The following is a 22,498-nucleotide window of genomic DNA, read 5'->3' as shown; positions in this document are numbered from 1 at the left end:
GACCATTGGTGCTTCTTTCATGTGTGTGTGTGTTTTTTTAATTATTATTCCTTTCTTTTTGTGGCGTAGCGCGGCTCAGCCAGTGGAGGAGAGCTCATGTATTTGCACATAAGCATAACTTCATTCTCATATCTCACATCTAATGTTTCGCGTGTAATGGGGTAGTGTACTGCTCTGTAGTGGCGACTCACCCCATCAGGTCATAGTCACGATTTATTTGTTGTTGTTGTTTATGATATATATATTTTATTTATTCATATTATTCATATATGTTTTTATATATTTGTTGCTTTGTATATATATATATATATGATCTCAGTTGTCTCGCGACGTAAACACCCAATTATTTATTTATTATTTTATATATATATATTTATGTCGAATACGCCATCATGGTATCTTATTCATATTGCATAGGTGTTCAGTTTAGTGTTCCAAATTCAGTGTTCAAGGGGCTTGGTGGAAGAGAACAAGAGCAGCATTTGAGCCATAAGCTCAAGCAGCGTATATGCTGCAAATATGCGTTTCGTTGTTCTCTTTACCCACCAAGAAATAGGAATAGGGAATTGGCATATGCATAGTCGTCTTGAACCTAAGAACGGCATCTCGGGTGCTAAAGGATGTATTTATATATATCACTTCAAAACCTATGTTTATACTGTTAGTTAAATATGGGGAAAAAAGGATGCACTGACAATGCCGTTCTTAGACTCAACATGCCTGTAGTACTACATTGCAGTATCCTGTAGTATCAGACAAGAGCCCGTCGTGATAATTACTATCACAGAGGATATGTTAGCATATTATCATAATTATCATATTATATAGTCGTATATCCTATAGTATCAGACATTATTCTATAATATATAGCATAGTAGAGAATATATAGCAATATATATCATATAGTAATAATATAGCATATAGTATTATATATCATTATTATGGTAGTATTAGTAGTATGGTAGTATCAGTAGTATTATGCAGTAATACTTGACATTAGTCTATCGTGATGCTAGTGCTAGCGTTAGAAGACTCCCATCCACTAGGTGGATACGCTGACGCACTGTGATCTACAGTTAGCTGCGGGATAAGATCCTCGGAGAGCTCGTTATCTCTACAACAGTAGTCCAATATGGCTAGTAGCACTAGAGCGATAGCGCAAGTACACCATACTACGAGGTATACGACGTTAGTTTCGTATATAGCACAGATGATAATGAACGTAGCTAGCGTTAAGCATACGATCCGGTAGACACGGCCTAGGAAGCTATCCATTGCTAAAGAGCAAAGTACAATCAAGCACAAGTATCAACTACGTGCGATAGAGCAAGAGAGCTGACAAGCACAGTAAGCTGACAAGACAGCAAGGCAAGACAGTTGCAAAGCAACGCTTGTTTGGCAATCCCGTGTTCCATTTCGTGTCGTCACCTTCATTGTCTATGGTGATTCAGTAGTTGGCTGTTTCGACGCACGGAGGCATTGTTATCGCTTCGCCCAGTGCTGTATATTAATAATCGCTTCACCAGAACGGTGGTGCCCCTATCGGTTCATATCTACTTTTCGAGTATGAAGATAGAATTGCGTCTGACAAAATGCGATTCTGCTATAGAGTGCTACATTATCATTATTAGTACATATAAGTGGTACACGACAACGCCTTTACACGGGATTTGAAGCTGCAGACGAATCGTGGAAATCAAACCTTGCGTATCAAGATAAACATCGCCACGCAAATTGGGCTTCCGTACACCAGGATGGTGTACACAGGTGTCAACATGGCGGAGTCCGGGGAATTGCCTGCAGGTACCGTCATAAGGACGCCACCGTACGTCGAAATAGCCAACTACCGAATCAACATAGACGACAACGGTTATGACACAAAATCAGTGTTGCCAACTCTAGGAAAATTTCCCTAGATCTACGGAATTTGAAGTTTGCCAGAAAAAAAAAAAAAAAAGAAAGGAATTCCTATGAGATCTAGTATGCGTAAGAACAAAAATATAAATTACTGAAGCTGTTCTTTAATTTTAGGAGCTTGTATCAATTAAAGGAAGGATTCAGTGTTATATATTTTTGTTGTTACTTTTGCAAAGTGGATCTTGACTCAACCCACTACGTTCTTCTAGATCTAGGTACGCTGTAAGAAAAACAGTGCCACATTGAAACACCGAAAAAAAAGAGGGTGGGGGTGGGGGTACTGATGTACCGAAGAGGGGAGCAATGAGTGTCGTTTCGAGAGTGTCGTTTCGAGCGAAGGCTCTTCTTCAGACTAGAGGAACGGAAGGATTTTAGGATTTCAGTACCGTATTTAGCCCTCGTTCATATGCGTTTCGGCTCGTTAATTCGTGAGAGCACTTAATTTGTCTCGAAATAAGGTTTTCAAAACGAAGTGGAACAACAATCGAAGCTCCGTTACTTTTTTTTTGCTATGGAAACAGTGGGGGCTGGCTTGTTAATAGAGCAAACATTTGTTCTGAACCGTTTCGCGAGCCAGTAGCAAGCAGTTTAGTAAGGCTAACTTCTATACGCCTCGTAACAAACAAACAACCGCGTTAGATTTATTTCGGTCCTGTTCCGGTTCGGTTTAGCAGTAGAAAAAAAAGAAAGATGGTATGGGTTCAATGCAGTTCAGTTTCGGTTCAGGTTCAACTCTGGTTTCGGTCCTTAGTTGCTCGTCGTGCTTCCTGCTATTGCCCGGTCTGTTTGTTTCTCATTTCTTAGCTCTGAAGAATGTGCACGTTTCAAGAAAACAGAAACCTTCAAACAAAGCTTTGCCTCGAACAAACACTGTTGATTTTTCATTGATATTAGCCAATAATGACGTATTCGTGCGTTCTGGGCTACAGCACTGCTAGTCACGAATATGTTCAAGTCATTCTGCCTTTCTCGTGGAGTCCGTAGTACATGAAAGAACTGATGTTCTGAGGCTGGAACAACATAGAAGGGACAAATACATACGTAGTACACGTGGTATGTTTCACGCGCTGCTCTTTCTCAGTAACAGAGACTAGGACGGACATTTATGGCGTGCATAATACTTTATTCGTGTTCTACGGACAAACTCAAATTTTTCAGTCACATCGCACGAACAGGGCAATGTGCGAAAATGTTTGGGACATATAACGAGTTATTTTACATAAAATTGTCTCACTTAACATAACAATCAGTACGATATGTGCTGCAATTATAATTTTATTATTATGACGACTTTTACTAGTTCGTGGCTTTGGTTCTTGTTTAGGGCTTTACTTGAACGCAGTTTGATGACAAAATGTGATATTATTTGGCTGTTTATGCGTATTTGTGTAAATTGTACCTGTGCAACACAGTCCAAGGTATGAGCTGTTGGTGAGCATAAATAATGATTACGGATTACGGATAACTATACTAGTGGTGGCTAGTACCGTGTTCTGAAGTCACCAGCGCCAGTGTTCTTTATGTTATACACGACACCCAAATCTACGTCTCCAACATGGACGTCTTGGACCAGGCCTTATGACGAAGCCAGGCGGATACCACAGTCTCCTGTAGGTTGACTCATCGTGACCCAGTCCGATCGCGTGGTCTTCGGCAGTGCCTTCTGTGCCAGGACTTAGCGACAAGGGTGGAGGTCTTGGCACTGCTGTCACGGGCACAACAGCTGCATCGACATCCTTTCTGTCGATGCCATTTTCTTGGGGTACGGTCTTTGCGGAGGCTATGCCTGAGAAATAAAACAGCAAATTCAGATTTTGACAGAACCACTGACCACGATATGAACTGGTGCGAGACTCAAAACATGTAGGACTGTGGTTTCTCATGCGTTCTCCACGGTAGCTGTTAGGGAAGCGTCAGCATTCATTCCCTGAGGAGGATGCACGAAGGCCACATGCAGCCGTCCAACAAGCAGACAGCCTTGTAAGTACAGTGGCGGATGCGGGGAAGGGGGGTGATGGAGGATTTCCCTCCAAAACGCCAGTTTATACCTTGGATTTTCCTTTCTTCCCTCGCCCGCTACGCGCTGCGACAAAGAAACCGCCGCTCCGAAACCGAGGGTCTACATTCGCCCCTGTGTATAAGTATATGTACAGAAGCAAACTGAGACTGACATACATGTCTCTACAAACAAGGGAAATCGGTTGTTGAATATAGCAGAGGCGACGCCATTGTCTTGGTCAGCGCGATAGGAATTTCATGTATGTCTCAGGTTCACAGGAGACAGCTATACTTTCTACGTGACTTTCCAGCGCTACCAGATCAAACGTTGGCCGGATAAAGCCTGTTAACAAATCAGAATAAAGCTCTTGTGGTGACAGTTGGTAACAGAAACGAAGATGTCACTGTTTTTACACCGGTTCACCATGTTCCAAAGGGTGCATGTGAAACCCACGCTTGAAACCGCTGTCGAAGAAAGCCGCTGCGTCATGAGACTGGACTCTATCTGATTCAGATCGTCTTTCTTGATATTTAAGCTCATTGCTATTAATATCCGCTAAGCTATTAATGTCCGTGAAAGACATCCTCCTGGAACCTAACCAATAGAGCTGTCTCTTTGTAACTTACTCTTCTGTTCAAGAAATGAGTACCTGCTTGATGGTCGTGATTTTCGAAAATAGAATATAGCGACAACGCAAATAAGACTATGGACTGTGGTTTTGTATGGTTATTGGTTGATTCCCCTAGAGATCGGGACTGCAATAATTCGTTAGGCTACTTTCAGTTTTGGGTTGCAAAAGCGTGAATTTTCAATTCTTGATGGGTACGACTTGGAAAAGGGCACATGGCCTCTATTATCTTAACGAATTAACGCTATAATAGTTGAGAGAGTCAGGCCATTAACCAGTGCGAATTCGCAGTATCAACTTCAACGATGTCAACTGGAACAACGTTAACGGAACCAGAGCTGTACACGTTACCCAAAAAAAGGAACTAAATACGTTACTCGTTCCTTCGAAAAAATAGTAACTAAATACGTTACATTTGCATACCAGACAGCAGAAATACGAAAGCATCGCCTATCTATATCGCCTACATATGTTGTCTTGTACGTTGTATTGTCTCATGTATACTGTCGACTCAGGCTTGCCTCTAATAAGCCCAAGACTAAATGTACACCATACGAAGAACAGAGTTGGAGGCGATGATACGTAAGAGGGATTTGCAGGAGAAAAAAACGGAGTTCATTCACAAGGAGGCCTTCACATGATCATTGACATGAGTTCCGAGTACGGGACAGAGAGACAAAGCACTAGACGCCCTGTGCTCAGTGAATATTTGAAAGAAGGAACACATTGAGTGTGCTGAAACACTGTGGACACTATAGAGCAATGAGAAGGGCGTTGCTCTCTGGTATCCTTTTCTCTTCGCTGGAGATTTTTCCGCATGCTTGAGACTCGTGGAATACCGCCATGCGCGCGGGAAAAACCACAACTGGCGGCCGTGGTTGGTGACAGTGAGCAAAAAGGAAAAGAAAAGGAACGAGTAACTTGCAGTAACGCGTTACCAATTTTTGTAACTAAGTACGTTCCTAGTCATATTTTTTAGCAAGTAACTAAGTCGTTACTTAGTTACAAAAACAGTAACGCGTTACCGAGTAACGCGTTACGTACAGCTCTGCATCTGTGTTCTAGAAGCCGAGTATTAACACAACGGCCACTTTGGCCAACGTATACGCTCGCCCGCATGTGAGGGGAATTTTGTATACAACATGCTGCATAGATGGGACCAAGTTCTGTCTATGTTTGATTTTACAACCAGCCTTAGAGGGGTTATTGATTTTTCTGCACAAAGACCTAAGCTTAACAGGTGCAGAAAGGACGACCGGAACGCTATACCTACTTGCTACATGTTTGATGTGCGATATGGTATGCAAGTATGGGATATTCACAGGTCTTCCATCAGGTCGCTCTCTGCTGTGCTTTTCGGTCCCTTTTACTTTCCGTAGCAGGCTCTCGGCTATGCTGGACAGCAAACACACAGGGTAACCTCCTTCTACCAACTGTTTTATCTGGGCACAAAAACTCTCCTGCATCTTGTGTTCGCATGACTTCCTTAAAGCCTCCCCCAGCTTGGCGGAAGCACTCCCACGTTTTACAATTTTTGAATGCGAAGAGCAAAAGGGCAAAACGCCCTTTACAGACCTGGGGTTATAGGACCAACAAACATGGGAAGGCCATGGGTAGGCCAGTTGAGTCCTGCGTGACATCAGGCAAAATACAAGTGGGAAGAGGGATCCCTGAACGTAACCGTGAACGGTGTAGAGCTGCTCGAATAACCTCGACACTGTCTTGAATGTTCCGTCCATCAGCCAAGTCCGTGAGGATGCGAGATGGCGTATGTTTTCGTCTGTGGTAAATACAATGACCCTTGCGCCGTCGTTACAAGTGACGTTGCACCGAAGGAATAACTTGCATTGAAGTGTAAACTTGCAGTCCTCCGCGAGCTCTAGGCCATCAAGCGACTCCGGTTCACGTGGACGGCCAACGTTTCTTGTCCTCCGGAGCAGCTGCTTCAGCGCGTTCTCAGTCGGCAGTAGTTGTCTTGCAGAGCTGATATTGCGTTCGATGCCTGCTGCACAATCCTCGCTGGCGGTTCTCGAGAAGTTGGCGCTAGGTTCCGTATAGAGGTCCTCACGTCCATGACGTCTCCTCTGCATATGGCTGGGGAGTGGAGGTGACACTTTGTCTTCTTTACCAGCACGTGCTGGCCGTTGAGGAATTCCGTAATAACGCGGCCGTTGCATTCGGTCTTCAGTTCACAACGCCAGTAATGCCTGTCCCCAGCTTTTCGGTCGAGAATGTACACATACCCATCTTGGCAGCCAATCTTCGTTTTTCCCTTTTGCGAGGACAACTGGCGCATTGACATCGTAACATCCATGACCATTCCTTGCTGGAACTATGGTGATCTAACCATGAAGCTCACGACCATTTATGGGACGTGAACCTTCTCCCCTTTCTGTCCCACGTCCATGGCCTGTACCACTCCAAAATGGGCTTTTCTGTTCTTTGCTGGAACACTTGCACATGTGTCCCAAACTTGGACTCGCCTGGGGTTAACATCCCGTAGTGTTCAAGAAGGATACGGCCAACGACCTGTTAACGACCGACTAATCCTTCGTTATCCATTCGCAGTATGTGTTCTGTACCAGCTACAATTAGCTTCCTTCATAAGTTTTGTGCCCTTTTCGGAAAATATGTCATTCTTTCACTGCTGCGGCTCAGTTTTTATGCCCCCGTACACTCGGCCCCTACCTTTATTTTCGGCAGTATGACGTGCATTCACGTGAACATACACGAACTGAAAGAACGCCACAAGGTGAAAAAATGAAAGAACAAAACACACACAAAAAAAACGTATTTTTCTTTTTATTATTATTTATTTTTTATTTTACCTTTCTTTGTATCGGTCCTGCAATTTTTCGGTCTTTTGAGACTTCGGCTTTTTTAGCTTTCGGCCTTCTGAAATTTCGGCTTTCTGAATTTTCGGCCTTCTGAATTTTCGACCTTTTGAACTTCGGCCTTCTGAGAGTTCGGCCTTGTGATTGCCTCCCGTCACTGAGAAGGTTAGCCAGCTGTAGGACTCGAACCCACATTATCTGGGTTATCGGTCCAGGGCTTTGTGTGTTTGTCCCTTATTCAGAGGCTAACATTTCCGCCCTTTTTCTTTGTTAGCGGACTGAGTTCGCGCAGAATCGAAAGGCATAATCAACATGCATAAAAGGCATAATCGACATTTTGTACTGTATTGTGCATAGTAACACATTCCCAAGTTGGAAGATTAATTTCTAATCCAGAAGTGTGGATCGTAAAAGAACGTGGGATCGTCAGTGGGGGTGCGGACGGTTGCTCATTGGAAAATTCAACGCTAAGATGCAACAAACAGTAAAATGATATACAGTAATAAAATAATAATGATCAGCAAGCTTAGGCGTATCAGGCACTGGAAAATGCTTATTATTATTTCTCACGAGTGATACATCACATTACTGCGCTCCATACAACTGAGACTGAGATACTGAGGCTAGAATCCGAACATCTTGCATAATGCACGCGTTTGATATTCGTGCCGATCGCTAGGTTTCGTGCGGCGTTTACTTCAGGGGCCTTTTCCCCGGTGACCTTTTCCTCCCAGGGTAACTGGGTGTGGTTTCTTAATTGTTGTTTATCGTGAGTGAGGAAATGAACTTTGACACACACACATAGCGAGAGAGAGAGAGAGAGAGAATGTGGTGGTGGAATATATGTGCTTCCAACATTGCTGTCAACATTGTAATACGCGCATGTAAACTAACAGATTGCAGCGCTAGATCTGGCATGCTGATTACTATCTGCAGTTCTGCTATCTATGACTTTACGTGAAAAAACTTGTGGCTTTGTGCGTATGCTCATAATTATGTGTAAATTGGTGAGTCTCTACACCCTATTATAACCTGCGAACCCTCATTGCCGGAGTAGCAAAGTGCGACTTTGCGAAAAATTTCCTTGAGAGAGATGTCGGCCCAGGGCGCACAATCTCCACGGGACAGCATGAAAACAGACATGTATCGTCACGGAAGCTAGCAACGGCAGTGTGACAAGAACTCAAAATTTAACTTTCATTCCGCAGTCAGCTAGGGACATTTTGTCCGGGGACGATGGTTCCTCATTGCGTGGGCAGAAATAATGGTGCAGCTGTCGTTTGATCGATTTTTCTTATTTGTTCACCTGGAGCGTTGATGAAAATATAAAGTAAAATAAAAATTAAAAATCAATAAAAGAAAGAAATAGAAGAATAAAGAAAGCTGCAGTTGTAAATGCAGTTATCCCAAGGAACATTTATCTCTGTGTGATCCGCTTGCTCGTAAACGTCTTGTCTTTCATCCCTAATACCCAACCCTTTTTTCAAGTAGCCATTGATGTCAAATAATAAACTTTCTTGACAAATAAGTCAGTCAAATGAATAAATGACATCTTTGGATTACGCTCCAATATGGTATTTTTTATTGTAGGTCAGACAGAGACCTTGCAGTTGTTCTCTCATACTTTCGATGTCCATGAACCGTATCTTCAGCAGAAGGGGAGTTATACGGGCCATGAAACAGTGAATAAATGAGTGTACAGCTTTCATAGAACATAAACATCAACACAGAAAAGATGCAGGCGACAACTGCAAAACTCGCTGGCCAACTGTAGAAAAATACTAGCATCTAGAGAACGATATCACTAGCGAACTAGTGTAGCGAGTTATATCGACTTTGTTACCCATTCAATGGAATTTCAAATCAGGAGAGCGAATGGTAGCACTTGGTCGGCTGTTATGTGCTCCATCGGCTATCTGCAACTACGCCCCTGTACTTTTGGCAGCACAGGTGCTTGCGGGACCATTTTTTCCGTCCACAGAACCAGGGACCTTTTTTTTTTTTTGGACCGTGGGTTTCGCAACCGGGAATATCGAGATCCTCCCGAAAACTTCAGAAGTTTGGAACTGACTGAGCCGTGCACTCTTAGCGAAACGAAAAGGAAACGTCGAATTATTATTATGGGAGGCGACGGTAGAATTTCTAGCATTTTTTTCAGCATTACGAACATTACAGCACAGTCCTGTTGAAAGTTACTGTAAAGAATAACTGTAAAGCCCGGCTTGCACTAACCGGAAATACGAGAGATTCTCGTTAGCCTTATGAGACAGCTCGAACACGACTCTGAACACACGCTCTGACACGCTGAACACGCTCTGACACGACAATGCTGTCTCAGACTATAATCCCTTTATGAGCAGCTAAGTAAGCTTTTGTTCTGGTCTCCCAGGCCATGCCCTAAGTCAGCGGTCCATGAAAGTAAAGAGGAGAGAGGAACCAGGCAGTACGGTGCGCACGCGCAAGCTTAATCCGCGGAAGGATACGGTCCGCGCGGTTTTGCTTTCGCGTCACCAGATGGCAACGCAGAATGACGTGTTTCAGACGTGTTTCGCTGGGTTTCGGTGGGTGTTTACGCGTACTCACATTTCATGCTTTTTTTTTATAAAAACTAAAAGTGGTAGACATATAAATTTGGTGTCTATCGACTCCTGAAATATTTCGAGAGAAAGTAAATGGAAAGTTTTTTTTTTTTTTCGAAATGGCTATAGAAGTTTAATAAAAACCTGTTCAAAGAGGCAGGAGAAAAATTGTGTATTTTTTCACATTCGTGACTTCGCTGTAAAATACATGCGGCATGTATGAGAAATCTACTAACATTATCTTCATCTCGTCTTCCTCTTTATGATGAAACCACCCGCGTCAAAATCAGCGGTGGTTACCGAGAAAAAGCATAAAAACTGTTCCATAGGAAATACATTGGGACGGAGAGCTGATGATGGCAATTACGACAGATAAGAATAAACGGCGGCAAATTCTTTAGGCGTGCGCGTGGCAATGTTTTTCTTTCGTTTAGAAACATATCCTGCAAATCTTCTTCCAGCATTAAACAAACGGGTCTCAAACATATGCCACAACAAAAATGGCCGCCACCGGATCGCCGATACCGCCAAGTTCTCACAGGCTGTTAACGAGAGTAATGACAAAGTTTTCCGGCACAATGCCACACTGTACTAAAATAAAATGAACACGCTGTTGAAAATACTGGTATAAAAGTATTCAGGTGGGGGGGGGGTTCGCTTTTTCTCGATATTTTTACCTGTACCACAAAGCCTGCCGCGTATAGGTCACTCTCGGTCAGCCGAAGAGAAGTGACATATTGTTGAATGCAGCAACAAACAACACAGGGAAGACACGAAGTTGACGCCACGGCTGCTTACTCACAAATGCCAGAATATTTATTTCAGGATAGACAAGGAAAACAATGGCATCTACAATGAACAGGTTTGAAGACCCTAATAAGCTCCACTGCTGTCCCCACTGTTCCCACACATACTTAACAGATAACTGTACAGATAACTGAAGAGAAGTGAACTGAGTTTGGGGAACCCACTAAGTCGTTAGTGCACCTTATGCCGAGTGTCACTAAAATATGTTGCGTGACAGCACACATGACACTGACAGCATGACATGACAGCACAAATGACACTAAGTGAAAGTGTCACTCGTTGAAAGTGACACTAAATTATTCCGTCTGACAGGCGTACTACGTCCGGACACCAGCTGTAGGCCTTGTCAATATTTTCTCAGGTTTCGAACAGAAGGTGACAAGGAGCTAGAAGATGATCAATATGCAACAGCAACCGGGACAACAGGCACCGATTCCCCAAAGACAGCCTCCGCCTCCGCCTCCAGCAGTGTCAATGCCGAAACCGATCCTGCCGCCGGGTAGTGTTTGTACACCGGGCTTGGAGTACTTGTCACACCTGAACCAGCTGGTCATCAAACAACGCGTAGAACTGGCTGAAGGTATATTTTGTTACTCGATTATTATGGGTTCACTGTTTACCTTTCAACATCATATGCAAGCTAGCACTACGATTTTTGTTTTTGTTGACGACATGCACTAGAGGGCACTCCCGCTCACGTTCCATGGGCGCCGAGTAACCCTTCGCGGAAGACAGGGCGCCAGAGAACTAGGTAGATACACAAGCACAGTGTATTGTGTATCGAATGAAGTGTTCAGCTTGAAACATATTTTGTTGAATCTGGTGCGGTGACGTCTCAAGACATAGCCTTCCGAAGAAAGCTCGAGGCTAAGGTCAGTGTCAGGAACTGTTAATGTCCGAAAGTTTCAGGTCCGGGAACGAAGCTGAAGTAATTCCTCTGGACGTTCGTCGGCGTCAGGCAACATCTGAGGCCCGGAGCAAATTACAATTACAAACAACATAGTAAAAGAAAAGAGTAAGACATGTTGCTGCCGTTACGTCACAATCACTAATATTTTTCGTCGTCGTAATACTTTTTGTGACCTTTCGCTGACGTTACCAGCTTGTCATTTCTGTGGCTGAACCCCCCCCCCCCCCCCCGGCCTGATGATTGTTCCGCCTGATGATGATGTCCACTCTCTTCAGCCCGTGGAGGATTCTGTTGCACCACAATCCTCAGATATTAATGTGGAACACGGTTACTGTCAGACCTTCCTTCCTACTGGACATCCTACTGGTTACAGCAAAGTATAAGAAGACCATCAACCTGAGTTCTACAGCCAGGCAGTCCGCATTATGGCTACTTCTACGTTACGAGAACAGAAGACAGCGGCACCGTTTGGCCATGTGAGGTGGAAACCACCGGACTTGAAAGCATGAGTGCGTGGTCTTGTACTATGCTATGCTCACCCGCGGCGTATGTTTGCTCACCAGCGGCCTTCTATGACCGACAGGGCTCTACACGTCCCTCCCTCTCAGTCGGAAAAAACATGTTGCACCGTACCACGGCCGTCACAGCTGTGGACTTGGGCATTTTTCCCACTCAGGTTCTGTTATAGACGACTGGATGTTTGCAAATAATCTACGTCACAAAGCCAAGTGTCGCGACACGTCGTTAGCAAAAGAAAGCCTCGTGGGTTGGCAGCCGTCGATCACATGAGTTGTTTTGATGGTTGTTGCCGATTATGGATGTCACTGAGCGAAGGAAAACTTCGTGTCCAGGCATAGAGTACCCTCATCTCACCTCGCGAAACGCTAAAACCCCGAAGTACGGGGGCAAAACCAATCTGCGCTTGTTTTGTCAACGATCCACTCTTTCTCACTCAGGTGATATCTTGATGTGACGTGCCGCGACGGCTTGGGTGTCATGGTCTCAGCGAGCCGAGCATTTGTTTCCGCATATTGCATTGATACAACTAAAAGTCCGTCAAGTGCTTGAAAACGCGCACTGAAATTTTATGGGAAACACGTTAATATTACTTTGTGCCTTGCAGCTCTTCTCCACTTCGAGACGAGAAACAAATACATCGCTTGTAACAACCAGGGTCAGAACGTATACTATCTAGCTGAAGGTAAGTCTTCTCAGACATCACCACATGGTAGAGGCGCGAAAGGTCGGCATAACTTGGGCTTGCAGAGGCAATACGCAGGAGTACAGCGAGCCCACGCCGATCCTGGCTATCATATTGCCCATAACAGGGGTCGGGACCTGCGGGCCCGCGCGGAACAAGCCCGTGACAAAATCCCAGTGCTTATAGCTGTCTCACAGAAAGCGCGGGACTATCTTTGCGTTTGCTGACCAAGAGCGAGGGAGGCTCCGTCTCCTGGATGCGAGCCAATAGAACATGCAATAGAAGGATGCGGAAGCAGGCACTTCCCAAGCTTCTGCTATCGCCTAAGAGATGGCGCAGCTTTACCGTTATTTCTAGACTCACTGTATACTGGCCTGGGAGAGTACCGCAAATCGCTCGCGTCGTCTGCTACGGTGCCATTTTTCACCACCTACCCAGAGCGGCGCTACGGAAGCGGGTACAGAATAATCGGAGTTTCAAACAAACGGCTGTTTTAATTGAGTTTTAGTGCGTGTTTCGAACGCAAAACATTTTGCGGCACAACAGTCTGAAAATGCCAAATTTAACAATCCGAGGTCGATAACTGAGGCTCACTTCGTGACACCGCTATCATCATAAGTGACGGCACAGTGATCGGTCTGCGAATTAAAAGTAACCACATGAGGCAGAGTAAGGGTATCGGGGCCACCGATATTTCAAGCGGAGACCTTTATTCTTCAAGTCATCTGATTATCTGCAATCCCAGAGTATTTCTGACAGTCAGCAGTGTTGATAGAAATACAAGCAGGATGATCTTGAGTTTCTGCGTTCTAGATGGAGAACACACAAACTAATAAGGTTAACTTGAACCTCCGCGGAAAGATTCATTAAGGGGTGGTATGCCGTCCAGATAATTTTGCTTGTTCCTTGGAGAACTTAATTTTTGCATAGTCATATGCGAACATCATGAGAGTGCTTTCAGAAGTTGGTATTGGGAGCACACCTCTTGGAGTGTCCATTTATTTGATCTTCTGCGCTAGTACCCTCATCCCAACAGATTTTGATCCACACTTTGGTGTTGATTTCCGTTTTTCAATGAGACGTGCACTCACCTGTCGTAGTGCAAACCTCAAGCTGCACAGTAAAAATTCGTTCATCAGTTCTCTGGCAACGTTATGGCACTTTGGGAAAATATTATGATTCTTCACATGCCTCAATTGTCTCGGCTAAATGGACAAGCTCTATCTTGTCACGGATGAGTGCATCTTCATGCTCTCTGAAGTAGCGCTCACACACTTCAAATAGTTCACATGCACTCTCTGAAGGAAGGCAGACAAGGTTTTCTTTTGTGTAAGATTTCAGTGAAGTCAGTTTGCTTCGTGGAGTAGATGTGCTGTCGTCTTCCAAGCAGGAGGAGCAAATGTCACACAATGCATGTTTCCAGCACCACGTATCCAGAGAGGTAGAGAACGCTCTCCTGCTCCTCATCGCAGAGTTCCAGTTCGTCTGGCGTAGTTAACATCACACATGCGTTTGTGGGTTTATGGGTAATCTGTCAACTGCTCGCAGTCCTCAGCCTCGTAGGATGCATGCTTGCTAGGTTGAAAAAACGGAGCAAGAATGATTCAGAAACTACGTAGTCTGCTCTCGCAGCTCGCAAGTGTAAAACCGCGCGCGAGCAGACGATTTCTGCATCCAATCACGTCTACTTTCCGCCCTTTCCACCGCAACGAGATGTACCGGATATTGTTCTTGCCAGTACAGATCCCGATATGCTATGCCGTTCTTATCAACTTAATTCGTTGATTTAATAACCGTGACGATTCTGGTCCAGCAAATTTGCAGTGTTTCATTTTCAGCAACGGAGAATCGAATGGTACACTTTATAAACGGGCAAAGGTGTACGAGACCGTCCCTTTAAACTCCCTGGCACGCGGAACAGGCGACTTATACCGTACAACACTAGCAAGCTCTTCAGTACATCCTGCGAAAACCTACTTAACATGCCATGCTTAAACCCTTTATGTCCAATGTGGTAATTCCTTAGTTCAAGTGCTGTTGTAGTTGCAATGGCCACTCCACACTGGACAGGTTTCCAGTATGCCGTCGCACTGCCTTGGTTTTGAATTAGTAGGCTTGTGAAGAGCTCGCGGAACTCCTGAAGAAACACCTTGGCTCCTTCTGCCTTTGTTGGAGATAGGTCACTCAGTGCCATAGTTCGGGTTCTCGAGGTCATCAAGGAAAACCAGTGGAACTCCTGTTCGATGAACCACGCCGTCGTTATAGCTTTGGTGTCCATTTTGTTCTGTTCGACAAGGTATCTTATGGCAGCAGCCACAGCATGGCTGAATATTGCACAAACTGGTCCAACGTTCATTTTGGAATAGTGGCTTGGGCTCAAGTGCTTCATTTTCAAACGGGGAGCAAGCTTCAAGCAGTGTGTCTCATCAAACCTACAGAACTCTTCCACATACTTGATAGACACCTAGGAAAGAGAAAACATTGGAACTCGGTAACTGAAATCACAAAATGAACAAGAACTACTACCTCATCTGTAGGCAGGTTATGCTCCTTCACGGTCTTGTCATCCAACAACAAAGGCTGCTTACGGACAAGATGACCCGTCAGGGTTTTCAGAAGGTGTGGTGTATCTGCAAGGAAATACAGCTTTCGGCCGCTGTCACACGGATGAGGGCACGAAACATTCGGCTTTCCGTACTTTGTTGCTGTAATTCCGCAGAGCCTCCAAAGAGCTTGGTTCCCACGTCCCATGTCGCTAACTACAGCATCCACAGATATTCCAAGCAATTCACTCCTCTTAACGATATCAAAGATTACTTTAACGACTGAAACATCAAATGAATCGGCTGAAAATTACAGAAACGGGAGATATAAGCACATATACATATTAGCATGATAAACCTAGCAATACTGGTATAAAAACAGGGACAATGCTCACAGCACAGGTGGTATGCGACTGTTTGCTTCCAACGGGAAGTGACACCTCCCAACATATAAACTAAAGCATGTGTGGCCAGATAGTTTTCTGCTGTAGGGTTTGATGGTGGTATTGTGGGCCTGCCTGAATAATGAAAGTGATCATGCCATGTGGTTCTACTGTCACAATGGACCCTTTCCGACAACGCGTATGCGCATGCCCATCCCCTAAGTCCACCATCTTTGAGTGGAAAACATCGCTATGGACCCACCTGCGGGAGACTGTCATGTTCATTGTGGGGAGATAATCGGTTTCAAGGTTATGCGGACGTTTGAGGTGTGGTAACGAGTACAATGCGCTTTCACTCTTTCCGCATTCTTCTTCCAATCTTCTCTTGCTACTTTCCTACGCAACGTGCCAGTCCGAAAAGCGCGTCACCATTATTGGGGGAAAAGACACGACGTTCGACATTCCGTCGCCAGGGGCGACGCGAATATGGGAATGGTCCATTGTTTCCAATTGTTTGCAGTCGGCTTACCTATTATAGATTTGGTGGTATTGTCATGGTTCGGACCTGGGCTAAGTTCCATTTCATCAAGCATTAGCACTGCATGACGTTCTTCACCACGAAGGGTAGCCACCTTAGGTGCAAGAGCAGCAAAAACCTCATTCAGGACACCTACTGTGGAAAGTGCAATCAACACATGTTACGCTCACATCAGACATACGACTGTACTTGGACGAAACTTTGTTTTCTATATGTGCTTGAAGCGCCCGTTCAGCAGGAACAGGATAACCTCCATCCCTTAGGCTGTTGTGGCCCATGGACCCACATGCCACTCTTACCTTGAGACCTTTTTGTATCGTTGCTGGTGACCACGTCCTCCCGCGCATTCTGGATTTTTCAAGGGCTCGACTTTGGTCTGGTGCAAACAAGCAGGAGAAAGAAGTCTTCTTCAGGTTGTTCCTTTCTCTCTCCGCAGCTCTTCTCTTTTTCTGTTCAAGCTTCAATTGTCTTTCCAGTTCGAGAATGCGCTGGTTAAGAAGGCGATGCATGTTCATGTCTTGCTTGGGTTCGAACCATTGTGCTACTATGGCAGATGATGTGGGCTCCGGAACATCAATATGTTTTGCACTCAGTGACGTTTTCAGAAGACAACGGCACTCTGTATCAACTGCACAACTTGCAGCTTCAGAAGCAGGTACCAAAACCACCTCTCGGCCAGATGTGCTGTCAATTGGTGCACCTGGAGGCTGAATATGCGCAGTGTCAGCTATGCTACTTCGAACGGCCGGAACAGGTTCACTGCCTCCCTCGGGAATATTGCATGCTCTGGGCCTTCTCTGTTCCTGTTGTTGAAATATCCGTTATGCCTCCTAAATGTGCTCTCCCTCAAAATATCAGCTATGAAAAGAAGCTAGCTATTGTGGTAACGAGCACATACCATAACATGTAAACTAACCTGTTCGTTGGCAATTGCCAGTGTAGGCTTCCACGGTATGAAGAACGTTGTTCTTAGACTGTGGCAAGGCGTCGTTCCGTAGCAATTTGCTCAAAGGCTCGGCAGACCGAGCGTGTGGTGCCCCCCTCTTGTTTGCGGGTTGTCGATGAGAAAAGATACTTGGCACTGCAGATTTCGTTTCGCTTTCTTTTCCCATCAGCACGGTGGTCTTCAAATTGGTCAGCTTCAAAATGATCCTGATAATGATAGTTCATGTTACATTGAGTTCGTATCACATTAAGTAAGATTTCACGATTGACAGTTGCTCTTGAAGGACATGTACCCAGATGTATGCCAAAAATATCCCAAACCGCAAAGCTTCTCGTTCTTCGTTAGTTCTGATGTCCACTCCAAATTTTTTTACGTTGAGTGCTGCTAAGATACTAGAAAAACATCGACCTGAGAACAGAGACATGTACGCATCCCTTTTTTTCTTCCAAAAACCCCTTTACCAGTTCCGCTCAGCAACTTCTTTATCACGTCTACCCCCTTTTTGTTTGGTGCAACCGACGACGCACTGACACCACATGTACCACGAAAGACTGAGAGAGCACAGATATGCAAACCAATTTGAATGGATCCAAAAATAATGATAATATAGCTACTCACCTCACAAAGCACAGAACTTCTTGTGGGAATAAAGTTTTTCCTGTTGGTCCTATGCAGCCAAACCTGTCGCATTACAGTGTCGTTTTTTCCGGACGGAATTAAAAAGACGCTCTTCCCCTTCTCTTTCCTGTTCGTGCATTGATACGCGCAACACATAGGCATTACGCTAATTATCAACACCTGCTATGCTTTGGTATTATTGCCTCAGCAGACCAAGACACTCCCGCTTCCACATGCGATTCCAACAGAGAACAACAAAGCGGGAAGGTGAAATATGGCTGCTCCGTGCCTCTCGATTGATCCCACCAACCTCCGTACCATTATCCGTTGGCCACGTGACGTCGTTCGACGAATCCATGGCGGAGCAGCGAAAGGAAAAAGGCCGCGGTACTCTCCCAACAACAACTTCATTTTGACTTTGGAGAGTGGCGAGGTTCATCGCCAGAGGCGATACGCTACCCCACTGCTGGTGGGAATGTGGGGAATAAAATAACGAGCCCCTTCACAATAACGATCGAAGTCCGATGGTGTCCTGAAATGTCAAAAGAGCATTCAGCACAGAGCGTTGCTGGGCTGGATTGGGCCAGGGACCAAGCAATTTCGGCAGGGAGAAGAGGCGAGAGTCCAGCTGACGAAGAGACTCGGAAAGTGCGGTTCGGGAAGGTTGGTAGTGGGGGCAATGAAGAAGAATATGCTCCAGATCCTCAAGAGCACCACAGTGGCAGCAGGTGGGAGAGTCAACTTGTCTCAAGCGGTAACGCCACTGAGCTGTGAAGGCCACATCGAGGCGCATTCGGTGGATTAATGCAGCATCTTGACGAGAGGTGTTTCGTGGCATGCGGAAAGCGAGCGTTGGATCAACTCTGGTCAACATAAAGGGGGGGGGGGAAGAGAGAGAGAGAATGTCGGTTGTCTAAACTACTACTCTCCCAGTATACAGTGACTCCAGTTATTTCGCGTGTCGCAAGGCTTCTGCCAGGTCGCACCAATCTAACCAACCTGTTTTGCCTGCCGCAAGGCTTCTGCCATGGCGCACCAATCTAACCAACGGCTTCGCCGTCCGTTAACCTGCGTACGCCACTCCCGCTTGGCCTCGTTCCCTTGTTGACAGATGGTGAAGCCGTTGGTTGGATTGGTGCGCCATGGCAGAAGCCTTGCGGCAGGCGAAATAACGGCAGCTACACTCCCGTGCGAGCCTCGTTCAGCCGTTGGTTAGATTACTGCGCAATGGCAGAGGCCTTGCGGCAGGCAAAACAGCGACAGCTGCTGGTTAGCGGGCGGCGAAGCCGTTGATTAGATTGGTGCGCCATGGCAGAAGCCCTGCGACACGCGAAACAAAGGTAACGCTGCGCCATCTCTTGCCCTTACCTGCCAGTACCTGCCCTTCGCGTGTTCCTATTGGTCGACATCCGGACGGCGGAGCCTCCCTCGCTCTTGGTCAGCAAACGCAAGGAAGGACTGTAAAGGTTCCCGACCCCTGGTATACAGCTTCTGCTATTTATCCTGCTCCCTGTACAGCAGCTTCTGGTCTCCAGAACGTTCAAAGGATTGTACTTGTAGAAAAATAAAAATAATAATTTTAGTCGTTTTGGAGACTAGCCCCTTTCGGAACAAAATGCACGGAAGGCTGTGTGCAATAGGCTGAAGTGGAGCAAGTGCAGTTTAGGGCACTAGAAGCTGCTAATTGTCCCCTAACTTACTCGATTTTTCTTAAAGTGTGTGTGGTGCAACCTTCAGCGCTAAAACTTTAAACTGAAATTTATTCCCATATACATTTTAACACACATTCTGTACTATAGAATCCCAAACCTAGTACCTCGATAACATCTGGGCATCTACACGTTGCGCGCGGGAGATCAAATTCGTTTTCAAGTTCCAATGTTTCATTATTTCTCGTGTATCGTGCAACGCAGCGATAAAAATGATGTTCCGCGCGTAGAAAAGAACGTGAGGTTCACGTGAGCGTTTGGCATAGCAGAGTCCTCCTTGAGTTTTACGTGACTTTTTATTTTTCTGGAGATGGAGCTACTGTTGCTGTCAAGCAGCATTGGACCTAATCATCGTGTTCACGTTCGACCGAAAACCTGGCCTGAAGTCCTAGAAATTATGTGTGTGTGTGTGTGAAGGGAGGGGCAGCTAAGGGTGCCCACCTCCACTCAGACTTCCGGTTCAAGGTATCGTGTTGGACTCCGACCTAGCGTAGCACTAAAAACTTGTGTATGGAGAAAGGTAACCGAACAACAGTGTGCAATGATATCCCTGGTTTCCTCAGGAAATGAACAGAAATTATGGCTGCACATAGATCCCATTCTGATGCATTTCTTTGGGTAGCTTGAATGGACGGCCACATCCGTTCCAGTCGATCCTGAAACTATACTGTAATTTTATTCGTCGTGAACCACTGAGTCCACGGTATCGAAAATCCCACGCGAAGGAGTGGCGTAGTCTGACTGTTATTCGACGGAATACATAACAACAACAAGCGCAGGATGTTGAAAGTATGCCGTAATTTACCTTTTTCATAACGGCCTATGCGCATCGGCATGACCTTGAGGCGCCGAAGAGGGTTATTTCCGTCATCACTATAGTCAGTGACAACTTAACTCCTACAATAGGGACCGCATTGGTGAATAGTTATCGTGCCATTTGGTCAGAGCGTCCTACGGGCGCCATTCATAACCTAGTCAATGTTTCATCTAAAAACATATGTACAGTGAACCCTCTCACCTGGGACACCTCCGTACCTGGGGCACTCCCCTAAGTGGGACTGCATGAGAGGGAACACGAACCTTTCCATAGGAAATACATGGGAGACATCTTCCCTAGTGGTGGTCATTTCTTCTGTGACATAACAGCCAGCCAGTGAAGATGCCAAAACGGAAGCTTCGGGAGCTGTGTTCAGCATAGACTTGATTATCAATGAGGAGCAGTGTCCGTTGTTGGATGAACATGCTGCAGTGGACGATGACAAAACACGTGTGTGTACGACCTACGACGAGTTAACCTCGGTGGACGCAGCGAGACGGAAACCAATAGAAATGGAGCTTCACCAAAACGAACATTTAGTGATGTTCAGAGTGCTTTGATCCTTTTGGAACAGTATGCATTTCAAACACTTCCAGAGGTCTCCCAAGACATAGTGGCCCTCAGGTCAAAGATGAACACTGCTCACCTGAACTATGTCAGAAAAAATTCCACACAACCAACAATCGCAAGTTTCTGTTCTGTTTGAAAAGAATACAAATAAAATATTTTTAGGCTGTCAAGTCTGCTGTCTTTGTAATTATTTTTCTTTTAAGGGTATTTCATTCGGGCATCTTCTGTAAGTGGGACACCTCCAAAAGTGGGATAGCTGAACTGGGAACCAAAGGTGTCCCAGATAGGGAGGTTTCACTGTACCTGTAATCGTACGCCTCAATGTACAACGTTTGCACATGTTTCGAAGGATGTTGCTGACAGAGGGTTCTGGAACTATTCTGGGCGAAGTATTAAAGGCTACACGAGGCGAACGAGTAGTAAAGCTGTTCAACTCACCTTTCCTGCTTTCGTATACTCGTAACAAAAGAAGCTGTAAGCGCATGGCTCCACTTGCGACTGTGTACACAATTATTCCGTAAGTTATGAGCACAAATGCTGCAGTAGAATCTTATTCTTCTTAAGCACACGGTAGTTCGCTGTTTCACATAGGAAAAAAAAAAAAGAGAGAGAGAGAACGGGAGAATTCGTCATCGAAATCGCATCTCTGCGAAACACAACCACAACAAGCGGACGCCATGTTTTATTCCCGTCGGACGGTATGTGGTGACGTCACGGAGCTATGGACAGGCCTTCTGTATGTAGGTGGTGTTGGGCGAGCGCGAACTTTTATTCGCTGCTTGTGCCTTGGAAAAGACATCCTCCCAGCTGCTACGCAGAGGAGGCTGGCGTCAGCCCGCGTAGAAATGGTGCCGTCCATTCTTTCGCGCTCCACGTAGGGGTATACGACGTTGCGCAGCCGCATGGGTGATCCCCGAGTTTCGAGTGCAACAGGAAAATGATGACGCGTCTTGCCATGCAAGATTTCTAGAGTGACGGATAAGAAAATACAAAAGGAGGGTGAAGTAACAAATTCAATACACCTAAAGTTTCTGTATGTTTTAATCGTTTGAATAATAATAGTTTTGTCGTGAATGCAATATGTAACTCTCAAAACTGTTTCCATTTTTAAAGAAATATAGATAACTATTAGGGAAAAATTACAAGAAAATGTTAATATAAAAAAGTGTAGATAATTCGCATCCTATTTTGCTATACCGAGGAATGCAATATTTTCGGTTCAATCAATCATGAACTGAACAGCATATAATATACTGTAAAATATCAGTATGCAGATAGAAGATTCACTGAAAGAATACTCTGCCGTACGGCTCTCACTGAAATGTGTTTGGTAAGTATACGCGTTCCATAATGTGGTTATCTCCGCTTGTGAACCCGCACCTTGGCATACAAGTAACTAGTTTGAAGTAAAAAGAGCAAGAAAAGTGTCAAGACATCGCCCTTCTCCTCTGAGCGCCGCCCTCTCACTCCTCTGCTTAGGGAGTGACATCACGCCACCT

General features: G+C 45.2%; 1 protein-coding gene across 2 annotated transcripts in view; it reads left to right on the top strand.

Annotated features, from left to right (window-relative positions):
• LOC135372413 (phospholipid scramblase 2-like) overlaps nt 1-22,498 on the top strand; it is a 59,780-nt gene that overhangs the window by 12,320 nt on the left and 24,962 nt on the right. Inside the window, exons 2-3 of one of the 2 annotated variants that reach the window (XM_064606027.1) lie at nt 11,126-11,344; nt 12,798-12,875. In XM_064606027.1, coding sequence (XP_064462097.1) covers nt 11,158-11,344; nt 12,798-12,875 — 265 coding nt within the window. In that variant the 5' untranslated portion in view covers nt 11,126-11,157. Of the gene's footprint in view, nt 1-11,076; nt 11,345-12,797; nt 12,876-22,498 lie in introns of both variants that reach the window. The other variant, XM_064606028.1, reaches the window with a different exon arrangement.

The sequence above is a fragment of the Ornithodoros turicata genome, unplaced genomic scaffold (assembly GCF_037126465.1).
Source record: "Ornithodoros turicata isolate Travis unplaced genomic scaffold, ASM3712646v1 Chromosome15, whole genome shotgun sequence".
Classification (NCBI taxonomy): domain Eukaryota; kingdom Metazoa; phylum Arthropoda; class Arachnida; order Ixodida; family Argasidae; genus Ornithodoros; species Ornithodoros turicata.
The sequence above is the reverse complement of the archived record's forward strand: the minus strand, read 5'-3'. Positions and strand labels throughout refer to the sequence as shown.